The 13616-nt window shown below is 42.4% G+C and overlaps 2 protein-coding genes across 4 annotated transcripts in view; both read left to right on the plus strand.

Annotated features, from left to right (window-relative positions):
• The first annotated feature begins 7880 nt into the window (after positions 1 to 7880).
• RRS1 (ribosome biogenesis regulator 1 homolog) lies at positions 7881 to 9445 on the plus strand. The gene has a single exon (XM_032847876.1). The coding sequence runs from the start codon at positions 7969 to 7971 to the stop codon at positions 9064 to 9066; it is 1098 nt and encodes a 365-aa protein (XP_032703767.1). The 5' UTR covers positions 7881 to 7968; the 3' UTR covers positions 9067 to 9445.
• A 1634-nt stretch (positions 9446 to 11079) lies between these two features.
• ADHFE1 (alcohol dehydrogenase iron containing 1) overlaps positions 11080 to 13616 on the plus strand; it is a 33206-nt gene continuing 30669 nt past the window's right edge. For 2 of the 3 annotated variants that reach the window (XR_004381462.1, XM_032847856.1), the window contains exon 1: positions 11080 to 11159. Coding sequence is in view for 1 of the 3 variants with exons in the window: in XM_032847856.1 (XP_032703747.1) it covers positions 11095 to 11159 (65 nt within the window). In the remaining 2 variants the exon portion in view is untranslated. The remainder of the gene's footprint in view (positions 11160 to 13616) is intronic. The other variant, XM_032847857.1, reaches the window with a different exon arrangement.

Consider the following 13616-nt stretch of genomic DNA (forward strand, 5'->3'; position numbering starts at 1 on the left):
ACTGGGGAGGGTATGTGCTATGGTGAGTGCTGTGAATTGTGTAAGCCTGATGATTAACAGACCTGTACCCCTAGGGCAAATAATGCATTGTATGTTAATAAAAACAAACAAACAAACAAAAAACACTTCTCCATCAGAAACACGGACACAAGAGGGTATAAGCTCCCTGAAGGCAGCTTCCAGCACCTTATGTTCTGTACCCCCCCTGAATTCAGAACAGTGCCTGGCCCAAAGCCCTCTTAACAACAACAACAACAACAACAATAACAATAACAAAACAAAACAAAAAAGAACAGGCAAATTTCTAGAAATATATATCCTACTATAACTGTTTTGAGAAGTCAAATGGCTTCATCTTTTAAAATGGAATCAGAACCTTAAAATCTCTTCACCAAGGTAATACCAAACCTAGATAATTTTATAGGTGAATTCTACCATACTTTCAAATAATCAGATGTTCCAATCTTATTGAAATTCCACCAGTGACCAGAAAAAGGAATACTCCCCAATTTAGCCAGTGAAGTTACTACATAATATTGATATCCAAACAAGACAAAGATAGTACAAAGAAGAAAAATTACAGACCCACCTCACCCATGAACATAGATATAGAAATGTAAACAAAACATAAGCAAACCAAAATTAGCAGTATAAAAAAAGATAATACATCATGATCAGACTGGGTTTATACAGAATGCAAAAGCTATGAAATATATAAATATAATTTACCACATTAACAGATTAAAAGAGAAAAAACTATATGATAATTGTTGGGATTAGACTAAAAAGGTTCATATCCTGGTTTACCATTTACTAACTGCAAGACCTTGGGTAAGCTACTTAATGCTGATGATCATCAATTTTCTCATCAATAAAATGAAGGAACCATTAATATCTACCTCTGAGTCCTATTTTGAGAATTTGTAAAGATGATCTGTGTCGAATGCACTGTATCTGCTCCATAAACACTGGCTACATGTCTTTATTTCTCTTGTTACCATCTACAAGAACATCCACCCGTCTTCCTCCTCTCCTCTATTCAAACCAGACCCAAAGGCCAACTCCAGTTCCTCTTCTTTCATAAAGCCTTTACCATTACTCCCTTTAGCCTTCATTTATCTACCTCTTCTACACAGGACAATAGTTCTTAAACTTCTGAAGGAGGAGTAGAGAGTCACAGATGTCTTAGAGAACCTAATGGAGGATAAAAAGGATCTATTCACAAAACTGCACATGCACACACATTTGCATAAAACATAAGGGGATTCCTGTCCCTCTGAAGCCGATTAATGGAACCACAATTAAGAACTACTGTCTTGGGGCACCTGGGTGGCTCAGTGGGTTAAAGCCTCTGCCTTCAGCTCAGGTCATTGATCCCAGGGTCCTGGGATAGAGCCCCGCATCGGGCTCTCTGCTCAGTGGGGAGCCTGCTTCCTCCCCTCTCTCTCTGCCTGCCTCTCCCGCCTACTTGTGATCTCTGTCTGTCAAATAAATAAATAAAATCTTTAAAAAAAAAAAAAAAGAACTACTGTCTTGGGGACACCTGGGTCCTTGGGGACACAGTGGGTTAAGCATCTGCCTTTGGCTTAGGCCCTGATCGCAGGTTCCAGGGATAGAGTCCCAAGTCAGGGTCTTTGCTCAGCAGGGAGCCTGCCTCTCCCTCTGCCTGCCATTCTTCCTGCTTGTGCTCATTCACATGCTCTCTCTTGCTCTCTGACAAATAAATAAAACCTTTGGGGGGAAAAAATAAAAGGAAAAGGAACCTCGGTCTTCAAGTGTATGCTTCACCATCACCCACTCTTTCTACCTGAGACCATCTTAACAAAAAGCACAGGATGCTGCATGGAGCTAGAAGCAGCAGAGAGAAGCTAGTGAAGCTCAATTCACAGATAAGGAAACAGAACACAAAAAGATGACTGACTTACCAAAGCCATCCACAAGTACAGAGTAGCAGAGATGGAGCCAGAACGTGTCTCCTGACTCTCTCAAAGTTTCTCTGCAAAAGTGTGTTTGAATAATTTATCTCCAACTCACAGAACTCTAAAATTGAGAAATAATGTTAGCTCATTTTTGAGATGGAGTAATGATCCCTTGGGGAATCCATCCCCAGGTAATCAGGCCAGAAATTACTAAGACTTATTCTCAGAATGATAGTTACTAAACATACTAGCAACATAATTATGTCTTATTCTATTTTACCTTCCTTGTATTGAAATGCTCTCACTAGCTTTACCTGAAGCAACACCAAACCAGGAAACTCAAAACTGCCCCAATTTTATTATGTGAGGGGAGTTTACTTTGAAGCTTTTTAAAAAACTCTTCTACAACTGTAACAATCAAAGAACATCATAAGCCCTAGATCTTGGGCCCAGATAGATACAAATAAAGTCAATCCACGATCTTTCATTCTCATAAATAAATCTTCTATCTTCTTTCCTAGGAGAAATTTTTCCAGAACAGCTAACAAATAGTAAAATGTATTATACCTTGCTCTACCCTACCTTTCAATTCTCAAAGAAGTTTAATGGTAAGAGGAAAAAAACAGAAAGAAAAAAAGAAAGAAAAGCATCATGAGTAACTTACAGAACACAATAGTCCACCTCCACATTATTAAATACTGATTAGACCTTGTGTAGTCAGTCTCCCTATGCACACAAGGAGCTGTTTTACTCTGTGGAGTCATACAACCAACCTGGAAATGAGACAATGACTCAGGAAGAGGGGGAGGTTTGTAAAATGGGATATATTGGAAATTATAGGAAAAACAATATTGGAGCATCTGAAGAGCACAGGTTTTTAACAAACGTATCTTAGAGATGAATGGTGAAGGCCACCTAGTCAAAACCTTTAATTTTCCAGGTGAGTAAACTGAAGCCTGAAGCCTGAAACCTAAAAGGCCTCACCTCTAAAATCCATAGGCTTTCCAGAGAAGGGAACCTGGGACCCACAATAAGAAGTCAGCTTGCCCAGCTGAAAATTCATACTATCATGGATAATGAGACAAGTACTATAATAACTGGAAAATTCCAGGAACATTATTTATACGTCCTAAATTCTAAATAATAAGTCCGTCTTAGGCTTTGGGGAAAAGTATACCACAGGCACTGGATCTTCTGCATTATCAAGTGGCTCACAGGGTCCTAGATGAGGCTGTGGTGCACTTCTGGATGCTGTCAAGGACAGTGTCACACTACTTGTCACAAAACAAGTTTTTTTTTCTTTACTGTCTTTCTTTAACAAGGAAAAAACACCTAGAAAAATTGTAGGCCCCAGCATTTTCCCTATATGTGGTTATATTTTTAGTGTTTCTATCCATTGTTTTTATTTTTCAGAGATCATAGTCTAAAAACAATGGGGTTAACAATGTTTAGAAATAATTCTAAGTTAAGAGGGACCAAGAAGGACCCAAAAGCGTTCAGTCAGTTAAGCGTCTGGGATCCAGCCCCACATCAAGCCCCACATCAGGCTCCTCTCCTGCTTCTCTCCCTCTCCCTCTGCCTGCTTCTCCCTCTCCCTCTGCCTGCTGCTCCCCCTGCTTGTGCTCTTTCTCCCTTTCCTTTTCAAATAAATCAATAAAATCCTAAAAAAAAAAAAAAGGAAGGACCAAGAATTAATGTTTATTGGCATAACAATAACTTCATTATGTACTCCTGATATTGCTTATGTGGGAAATTAAGCAGAAAAATTTTATTGGCAGATTAATATATGTTCATACGTGGGTTATAATTGCAAAGACAAATTGAAATCTGCATGACAATGAAGTTACTTTCCTTAGGGGAAAGGAACGCAGGACTCAACTCTCTAATCTGGAGTAAATCTCTCTAAAGTTTTATGAAAACTGTTCAGACTCTATTAATTAAGAAAAACACAAAAAGATTTCTTGCTCATTGCAATTTTACTCTCGTGAGTTAAAATTTAAAAATATTTTTTAAAACAAATAGATCTAAATTCTGTTGTTAGATTCTTCAAGTGCAAATATCCCTAAAGTTCTAAAACTTCAGTTTTCTCTTTTAAATCAATCTTTCATTCTTATGTCGCATCTCTTATATAGGTAAAGTCTAGAGCCAAACACAAATCTCATTCCCTTGGGATTTAGTGAAGTCTTATGAAGGAAAACCATCAGCCAGTGGTGCTTACATATCTTACAGGTAGTCATAAGATTTTGGGAAATGAAGCTTTCTTGGCAAACTGCATTTGCCAATTTTTGAAAAACAGAAACTGTTGTATATTTCATAGATAGCAAATCAACTTAATTCTAAAATGCTACCATCATTTTTACTATCCTCAAATCAAAGTTCCCACTAGACAAATGTACAATGTTTAGTTATTATTCTATCTGCTTTTATACTATCTATACAAAATTTTGATGCTGTATCTTCTCTTCATTTGTAAAACAAAACAATGGATTTTTATATAGGTTTCTGACTAAAACTGAAGCATATGAATACACAGATTTTGTCTATGATTAAGAAATTTTCAAAATTAAATTTTCCCTTCAAGTACTTCCAAATTAAAATTATAAATCAGTAAAAATGAACCATGTGGGAAAAAATGTAAGCATTTGAAGGGCCCCTTTCTGCTATTTTATCAAATTACTGGCACATTGAACTTCCTAGACAAAAATACTCAAAAATACTCAAAATAACCATGTTCACAGCAGGATTAAAGATTGAATCATCCCTATCAATTTCCGCTACCAAAAAGTCCCAGGCTTGATCTGCTCAGCGAGGAGCCTGCTTCCCCCTCTCTCTCTGCCTGCCTCTCTGCCTACTTCTAATCTCTCTCACCCTGTCAAATGGGTAAATAAAATCTTTAAAAAAAAAAAAAGCCAAGGATGACATCATAGTTTCAGGCCTGAGTAGCCAGACTAGAATGATAACATCAACTGAGACTGTTTTTACTAACCATTGTACTCCCAATGTCCCAGCACAGTACCTTGAGCATGAAAGGTTTTCCATAAACTTTTGTTGGGGAAAAAAATGTGAATGGATGGATGATGGAAGAAAGAAAGCAAATTTTCAGGAAAAGTACGTGTAATGTAGTCTTACATATACTGACTTTAGAGTATTGTGAAAGAGCCCACCAAGTGGTTGGAGATTTCAGTCTGGACCTCTGAAAAGGAAAGGAATAAAGATGTACCTCTAAGAACCAACTGCACAAAAGTGGTAGCTGATAACAATGAGTGTGGATGAAATGGCATAAAACTGGGTATAAAGACAAAAGCAGAGTCTCATGACCAAACTTGGGATCTAACTGCCTTATGGGACAAAAGAAGGTAGGGAAACCAACAAAGAGAAAAGACAAAGGGAAAAAAAAAAGAAGATGTACGATCATTTCCTGTACTGTTAAAATATACTCACATATATTTGCATATCTTTGGTAGGCTTTTTTTTTCTTGACACTCCAAAATCCTGCCTCACATAAGGATAATACAAATGCAAGCTGGAGACCACCACTCACCTACTTCCCTAAGAGTTTTTTTAAGCCACAAATCCCAATCTTACTAATCTCATTCACCTTGAATCTAACAGCCAACATTAATCCTTCTTTGAACTTAGAAAAGTCTATTTAATAGGTTTATTAGTTCAAACAATTATGTATTGAATACCAACTATATATCCAGAATTATCATAGCCAAAGTGGAAGTAAAAATCAGTCTTCCATCATAAGGAAATTAAAATTGACTTGGACTGTAAAAAACTATTCAGCCAGCATTAAACAATTAGAGTTCAATTAAGAACTGACATATGATTCAAACCAAATAGCATTTCACACAGTGAGGATTCACTGTTTACCGTTTAACACCTGTTGACATTTACTTTTTTTTCCCCCTAACTCTGAAGACTGAAAGAGGAGCAAATGTGTCCTTCCTGTCAAAAGCCCAATCATGACATATTGTAAATTTCTCTTAACCTTTCCTTCTTCCTTACTGTTCCACACAGTCTCAATAATCTTTGTTTCTAATGTCTGGAATATGTCAATCATTCAAATGTTGTTGAATGAATGAGATGCTAAGCCAAGCTCAGAATAACCATGTCAATGTCTGTAACACTCTCCTAAGGCAAATCACAAAACCTTTTAGTGGTCAAGGCGAGGTTCAAGACAGTTACCTAATATGGCCTTTGACTTAGCCTTGACCCCACAATATGAGTGGTATTAAAGATTTGGTGCTGAGTACATAGAGAGAAAACCCCTGCAAATCCTAAAATGTTTTTTGTTTATGCGGCTCTATTCATAACTGCCACCTAAAATGTTTTTAGAAAAGAGGATAAAAGAAGATTATAGTATACTGTCTGATGCATAAAATGTGCTCACTAAATGTGTGATAAGCAAATGAACAAAGGGAAGCTGAGGAAAGATAGCTCCAGAAACCAAACTCAGGGGGCAGGTACAATAGGGACTGTGCCTAATGCCCTCTCTAGCTGAAACTCGACTGAATCTATTTCCTAAGGGCTATTATGTCCATTTCCATGGGTAATTTTCCAGCATAACCCCCTCTTCACTATTCCCAACTTCCCATTAAAAAACAAAACCAAACCTGTAAGCCACACAATCAGCCATGTGCCTTCCAAACTTGACATACATACTCATCGCCCAGAGATCTTGTTAAAATGAAGGTTCTGAATCATGACATCCGGGTTGAGGCCAGAGACTCTGCAATTCTAACTTCTCAGGTGATGCTATGCTGCTGGTCAACCGACCACACGCTTTTGTGCATAAAGGGCCTGAAAGACATTGCAGAGAATATGCCTGTCATCTTAAAGCAAGAGTTAAGATCATTCCTGCTCCCACATTTCCTTGTTGTATAACCCTAGACCCTTAGACAAGTCATTTTACTTCACTGAGCCTCCTTTTGTGGCATATGGTGATTAACAATTGCTAACACTTACTGTTTACTGTATACTAGGAAATAATGTTTCATACTTTCAACTTATGAAATGCACTTAGGTTAAACCATCTGTCCAACGTAGGTACTGTAAACCTAGATGTGATTCTTGGTAATTTGATGCAAGAACCTGGTGCATAATCACTGTATAAGGTTGGGTCTTTAGCTTACTCCCAAGGTGATTAGAAAGGTAAATAATTGGTATTCAGCTGGTATTTAGCTAACATTTGTTGGGTGCTCATGTGTTGCAGACCAAGCTCCCTTAGAGGCATATTAACTCATTTAATCCTTACAACAGCCCTAAGAGGTAGGTACTATTACCACCCCATCTTACTAGTTTTAAAATAGGCCAAATACCCGAAGGTCCAAGAGCAGTCAGGAGTGGAACTCAGGCAGTTTCACTGCAAAGCCCAGCTATCTTTTGCCACAAGCCTGGAGAGGATGTGATCCTGGGGCTCTGGGCTACCAGACCTAGGCTCGGCGGGATGGACGCACCCCCGTGCCCACTTAGAGCAGTCTAAGTTTGCTCGCAAAGCAAAAAAACCTTCCACAACTAGCTTTATGTGCATCTTTGGGAAATGTCTTTCTCGGTCAACACCCAAGACCCCCATGAAAGGGTTCAGACTCTGGTAAAAATAAAATTTATGTAGTCCCAGAAAGCTGAGAAGCGAAACCTCTAGTGAACTGATTTACCCTGAAATTGGTAACAGTCGCCCCTGGACCCCCTCAAATCGCGACGCCCCAAATTTGCACCACCCCCCTCCGCCGCCGCATCCTGGGAGACAGTCCCAATTGGGCCGTGGAATTTGCAGTCTACGCTCCTTGCACCAGCACCGCCTACCTCCGGGCTCACGTCAAAGGGCCTCGGGTCCTCCTATCTGCTCTCCAACACCGCTCTCTGCCGGCCTTTTCTCGGGTTGCCGGGACAGCGAACCTGTTCCGGCTGCCCCGGAAGTGAAGCTTTCTCTTCCGGAACTAGCTTCTAGGCGACCGCACGTGGTGGCGTTTCCCGGGCTTGAGCCGGCGTTGGCAGAGTAGTGGTTTGAACTGTCTCCCCGGAGCGAACGGGCCCAGGGGGAGCCATGGAGGGCCAGAGCGTGGAGGAACTGCTGGCAAAGGCGGAGCAGGACGAGGCAGAGAAGCTGCAGCGCATCACCGTGCACAAGGAGCTAGAGCTGGAGTTCGACCTGGGTAACCTGCTGGCATCAGACCGGAACCCCCCGACGGGACTGCGGCGCGCGGGAGCCACGCCGGAGGCTGAGCTGCAGGCCTTGGCGCGGGACAACACGCAACTGCTCATCAACCAGCTATGGCAGCTGCCCACAGAGCGCGTGGAGGAGGCGCTGGTGGCGCGGCTGCCGGAGCCTACCACTCGCCTGCCGCGCGAGAAACCGGTGCCCCGGCCGCGGCCGCTTACACGCTGGCAGCAGTTCGCGCGCCTCAAGGGCATCCGTCCCAAGAAGAAGACCAATCTGGTGTGGGACGAGGTGAGTGGCCAGTGGCGACGCCGCTGGGGCTATCAGCGCGCCCGTGATGACACCAAGGAATGGTTGATCGAGGTGCCCGGTGGTGCCGACCCCCTAGAGGACCAGTTCGCCAAGCGGATCCAGGCTAAGAAGGAACGGGTGGCCAAGAATGAGCTGAACCGCCTGCGTAACCTGGCTCGCGCGCACAAAATGCAGGTGCCTAGCGCGGCTGGCATGCACCCTACGGGACACCAGAGTAAGGAGGAATTAGGCCGCGCCATGCAGGTGGCCAAGGTGTCCACCGCCTCTGTGGGGCGTTTCCAGGAGCGCTTGCCCAAAGAGAAGACCCCCCGGGGCTCGGGCAAGAAGAGCAAGTTTCAGCCCCTTTTCGGGGACTTTGCAGCTGAGAAGAAGAGCCAGTTGGAGCTGCTTAGGGTGATGAACAGCAAAAAGCCTCAGCTGGACGTGACAAGGGCCACCAATAAACAGATGAGGGAGGAGGACCAAGAGGAGGCTGCCAAGAGAAGGAAAATGAGCCAGAAGAGCAAGAGAAAGGGGGGCCGGCAGGGTCCTGGGGGCAAAAGGAAAGGTGCCCCGCCCAGCCAGGGAGGGAAGAGGAACCGGGCCTTGGCAGGCAGGATGAATTCTGGGCCGCCTCCTTTGGGCGGCAAGAGGAAAGGAGGACAGCACCAAGGAGGAAAGAGAAGGAAGTAATTTTCACCCTCGGACCCGTCTGTAAACCCTAGAGCTATACTAAATGTTAAGGTCTAGTTACGGGGGAGTTGGTGGGGCAGGAGGGTTGTTGAAGAAGGTGGCCGCTGCCTTCACTGAGGTTTAAGGAATAGACTGCCCTCCCTGCCAGATAGTATTATAAATGTTGGACTCTACAGATTGCTTTCCCACAACCAGAAATTTGGCTGGAGATTAAAAGATGTATTTGAGGACACAAGAATCCAGGAAAAATTGGTGGAAACTGGGAACAAGTTGTATATTTAAACAGACATCTTTTTTTCTTTTTAACTTTGGACATATTGTGGGGGAGAGTTGGTCATCTTTCAGACTTAAAATTGATTTCTGCATTATTTTTATAACAAGGGAACAAAGATGATTTTCAAAACTGGACTTAAAAATAACTCTTCTGAAGGTTTTTTAATAAAAGTGTGTCTGTCTAGTGTGACTGTTGACATTTAGGCCATTGCTAGAAATTCTAAGTAAAGCCAGGGGATACAGGGTTTCAGATTATTTTTATTTACTTTCTAAAAAACATAAAGCAGGTAATTTATGATTTCAGTGACACCAAAAGAAGTATGGGTTTTTCTAGTAAGTATCAGATACAATATAGAAAGTGTAGTACAACTGGTGTCTCTTTGAAAAAAGATTTGGTGCTTTTAATACTGTAAAAACATTGATTGGCTGTAAATTACAAATTTGGGTTTCACTAAATAATGGTAATTATCCTCATTAATCCAGAAAATACTTAAATCTTTTTCAGCATTTATGTCCCCAATTTTTTTAAAACTTCAGGTAGAGTCTGTTTTAAGAAGAGATAAACCCACCAAATCTTTACTGTAACAGTTATCTTTGATTCATTTGTCAAACTGCCCTTAACTGGTTTGATTAGGTCAAATGTTCATAGCTTTTATGGATCTCTTTCCCTAATTGATCTCTGAAACTTGTCTTTGTAAAAATGAGTATCTCCTGAGGAGGATTCATAGTAGATCTAGAATCAGGAGAGCCTTTTTGCTGCTGTTACATGCCCATGAGTTACTCTGCTCAGGTTTTTGGTCTGACCTTTGATAGTATATTAAAATTGGGAGTTAATCTTTTCTCAGCGTTGCCTCATTTTTATGTTATCTTTAGAAATTGCTATGGAAGAAAAGATTAATTCAAATTTCATGATATGTTACTAAAAATACAGATGTTCAATTGTTCTGTCTTAGGATACTTTCTGATTAAGTTAAAGTTGAATTTTTGCCACCATGGATCAACTCTCCCCCTGGGAAGTGGAGCCCTTGTCCCTGCTAAGCCCTAGAGTATAGTATAATCATGGAAGGTTTGTAACTACTGATGAAACCATTTAATAGTAACTTCATCAAAGGCTATTCTAGAGCACTTAACACCTTTTAAGTTCTCACCTGTCCAGGATGTTTCGTTGTTACTGTTTTGTTTTGGGATTTTTCTGTGGTTTTTTTTTTTTGTTTGTTTGTTTTTAGACTTTAGATTTAGCAGTTGGACACAACACTGGCCCTGTTTTAAAACAAAAAAAAACGGACTTTTTGCAAGGTCCTTATTTACTATTAAAACAGTTTAAATGCAATGTCTTAATTTATTTGGAAAACAGGAAGGCAAAGTAGCATTTTAAAGGCATCAGTGGAAAAAGAATGCCCTTTTTTCCCTTTCCCCATATCCCCAGTATGTGAAATAAAGGATTTTAAGTAGGGACACAAGGAAGCACCCACGATCCTACAAAGCAGTTACCTTTACAGCAATTTCAGAGGTGGTTGGTGGGACTGCTGGTAGGGCACTTGAGATTTTGACTCCTGGGAAAAAGGTCCTGATCCAAAGAGGGCTAATGCTGGGGCAAGAAAATTAGCATGGGGGCGGGGGGGCAGTCTCCGCCGAGAGGGCGGGAGCTGGAGGCCGGTGGCCGGGATTGGCTGGCGGAGGGGCGGAGGGGCGGAGGGGCGGAGGGGCGGAGGAGGGGCGGAGGGGCGGAGGAGGGGCTACTGGAAGGAAGACTGCATGACCATGGCCGCAGCCACCCGCGTCCGTGTCGCGCACTTGTTGAGGCAACTGCAGCGAGCAGCGTGAGTGCATGGCCGACGGGCGGGCAGGGGGACCAGAGGATGCCGCCGTGCCCACACAGTCCTGAGTGCGACCTGCCGGGCACCGCGTGGTCTTACTCAGGTTACTTTCAAAAACTCGGGGAAGGAGATCCCACTGCGCGTGCTCTCTCCACGTCAGAGCCGTGCGCCAGGTGGGACCGCATTGTAGCGGGGTGCCATGCAACCATGCACAGGGCAGCGAGGCAGGTTGCACCCTGCTTGTTCTACCGTTAAGGAAATAGGCACAGAGAGGACAGTGCCTGGTCCCATGTCATGGCAGACATTGGAGGGCTTGGCACAGTGACCAAGACAAATGCATATATCCAATCAGCACATTTGTATTGGGTGTATGTTATGTGCCAAAAACTATCCAAGGTGCTGGAGATACAAAGGTGGAAGACTGGAGCAGTTTAAACTCCAATGGGTAATTGGATGAGGGGACAGCGTTTGTGAAACGGGCCTGTGAGGAACAGAAGGGACAGGGAGTGTAGAAAAGAAAAACGGATGTGAGAAATTGCCAGGAGCTTCACTCCCTGGTATGTACAGGACGTTGGGGTATTAAATGTTATGACATGGCTGACCCCGCCCCCGTCCAGAAATGGAAGGTATATCATAGCCCCCTGATAATATTTGTGGGATGTACAAATGCACAAGTCAGCCTGGGAAAACATGTAAAATTTTGATCTAATAGAGATAAGAGGAAAGGAGAGGGACTAGAGAGGAATTTGAGGTAACTGGAAGGAGTAATGCTGTTGGCAAAAGATGTAGTTCCAGGATCTAAAAGAAGTTAAAATCTGGACCTACCTTCATGGAGGGAAGGGAGGGTGGAGAAGACAGGCCCTGAAGAATAAGAATAAGAATATAGCACTTATGAGGCACTTACTATGTGCCAGGCACTGTCCTACATGCTTTACATATGCTGCTAATAGTAACTGTAATCCTTACAACCTTATGCCATACTATATTATTATCCTTATACTACAGATAACAAGAAAACAGCATGAAGAAAAGGAGTCTGTCCAGTGTCACACAGCTAAGCAAATAGCACAGCCATAATCTGAACCCAGATATTCTAGCTTCACGGTCCTTGTTCTCAGTCCTATGCTAAAGAAATTGAATTATGTCCTGCAGATAATAGGGAATTATGGAAGCTATAGTTCTAATACTTTGAAATGCCCAATGGGGAGCAGGGAATTCCATGGCTAAATAAATAGGAAACTGCCGACTGTTGCATAGTGCTTTTAGGGTCAGGATAATTAGCATACAAAAGACTGAGAAGTCCTACAGAGATGGAGGGGGAAAAAAAAGGTTAGCTGTATTTAAACTCTTTGTTCTAAATCTGTGTTACCACAAAAGTTTTTATCAAGCAACACTATTCATATCCCTTGGAACCAGTGTCATGAGAACATGTTTTTGGAATGGTTGTATGACAAAGGAAGGTGGCATCATTAGAATATGTCCGCGCTTTCTGGTGGCAGTGTACAGTCAAAGGAAAAGCTAGAAGTAATTGTAATGCTCCGGCTAAAAGGTGATGGCTTTGGAGAGCCGGCTGGTACATGGGGGTAGATGTGAGAAATACTGAGTCTGTCAAAATCAGCAGGATTTTGTATCTGATAAGTGAGACGGGAGGAGAAGTTGAAGTTTCTAGATGGGGTATTAGGTAAACACTGGGGTCATTTACCAAGATAAGACTATATGCATATTAGCTGTAGGAGGAAGATGATAACTTACTTTAGGAACTTCAAATTGGACATGTCTCAGGTGAAAAAGACTGTCAGCAGGTAATTGATTACATTGTTCTGGAGCTCAGAAGTGAGTTGGAACTCACCCACGTGTATAGAGGACAGTTGAAACTGTGGGTGTGGAAGCAAAGGCCTTAGCAAACTGTAAACCTAGAAGGGTTGAGAATGAGGTCCCCAGGAGCAGCAATGTGTTAAAGCAGGGGTGGCAAAATGGGGCTTATTTTTTAAATAGGATATGCATTTAGAAAGTTGGAGATTTCAGATAAAATTTTTGGAAAATTGGAAATGGCATCATTGGGCCCACATTTCATCTGGAAGGTCTGCCAGAGCTGACATGAAGTGGTGGCCACCTCCTCTGAACAGGGCAAGAATTCCGGCTTCCCGAGAGACCCTAGCACACAGCCTTCCACTCATTCTGCACACCGGCTACACAGCCAGCCAGGAGCTCTGACCCCCCATTTACATTATCTACCAGCCGCCTTATGCACTTGCATTTGCAAATGATTTGCACTTTGAATGAAGGAAAAGGAGTGAGTATTAAAGGACAGGAACATGGCCAGAGAGGCAGGAGAAAGCCCAGGAGGGAAGGACTGCACAAGCTGCAGATTTTGCAGTGTTCTCATCCCTGGGAGTACAGCAAGAAACAAAACAATCTGATATCCCTGGTGCCTAACTGTGTAGGTGGGGCAGGTGGGGT

Source organism: Lontra canadensis, unplaced genomic scaffold, assembly GCF_010015895.1.
Source record: "Lontra canadensis isolate GAN:19392208 unplaced genomic scaffold, GSC_riverotter_1.0 scaffold195, whole genome shotgun sequence".
In the NCBI taxonomy this organism is placed as follows: Eukaryota; Metazoa; Chordata; class Mammalia; order Carnivora; family Mustelidae; genus Lontra; species Lontra canadensis.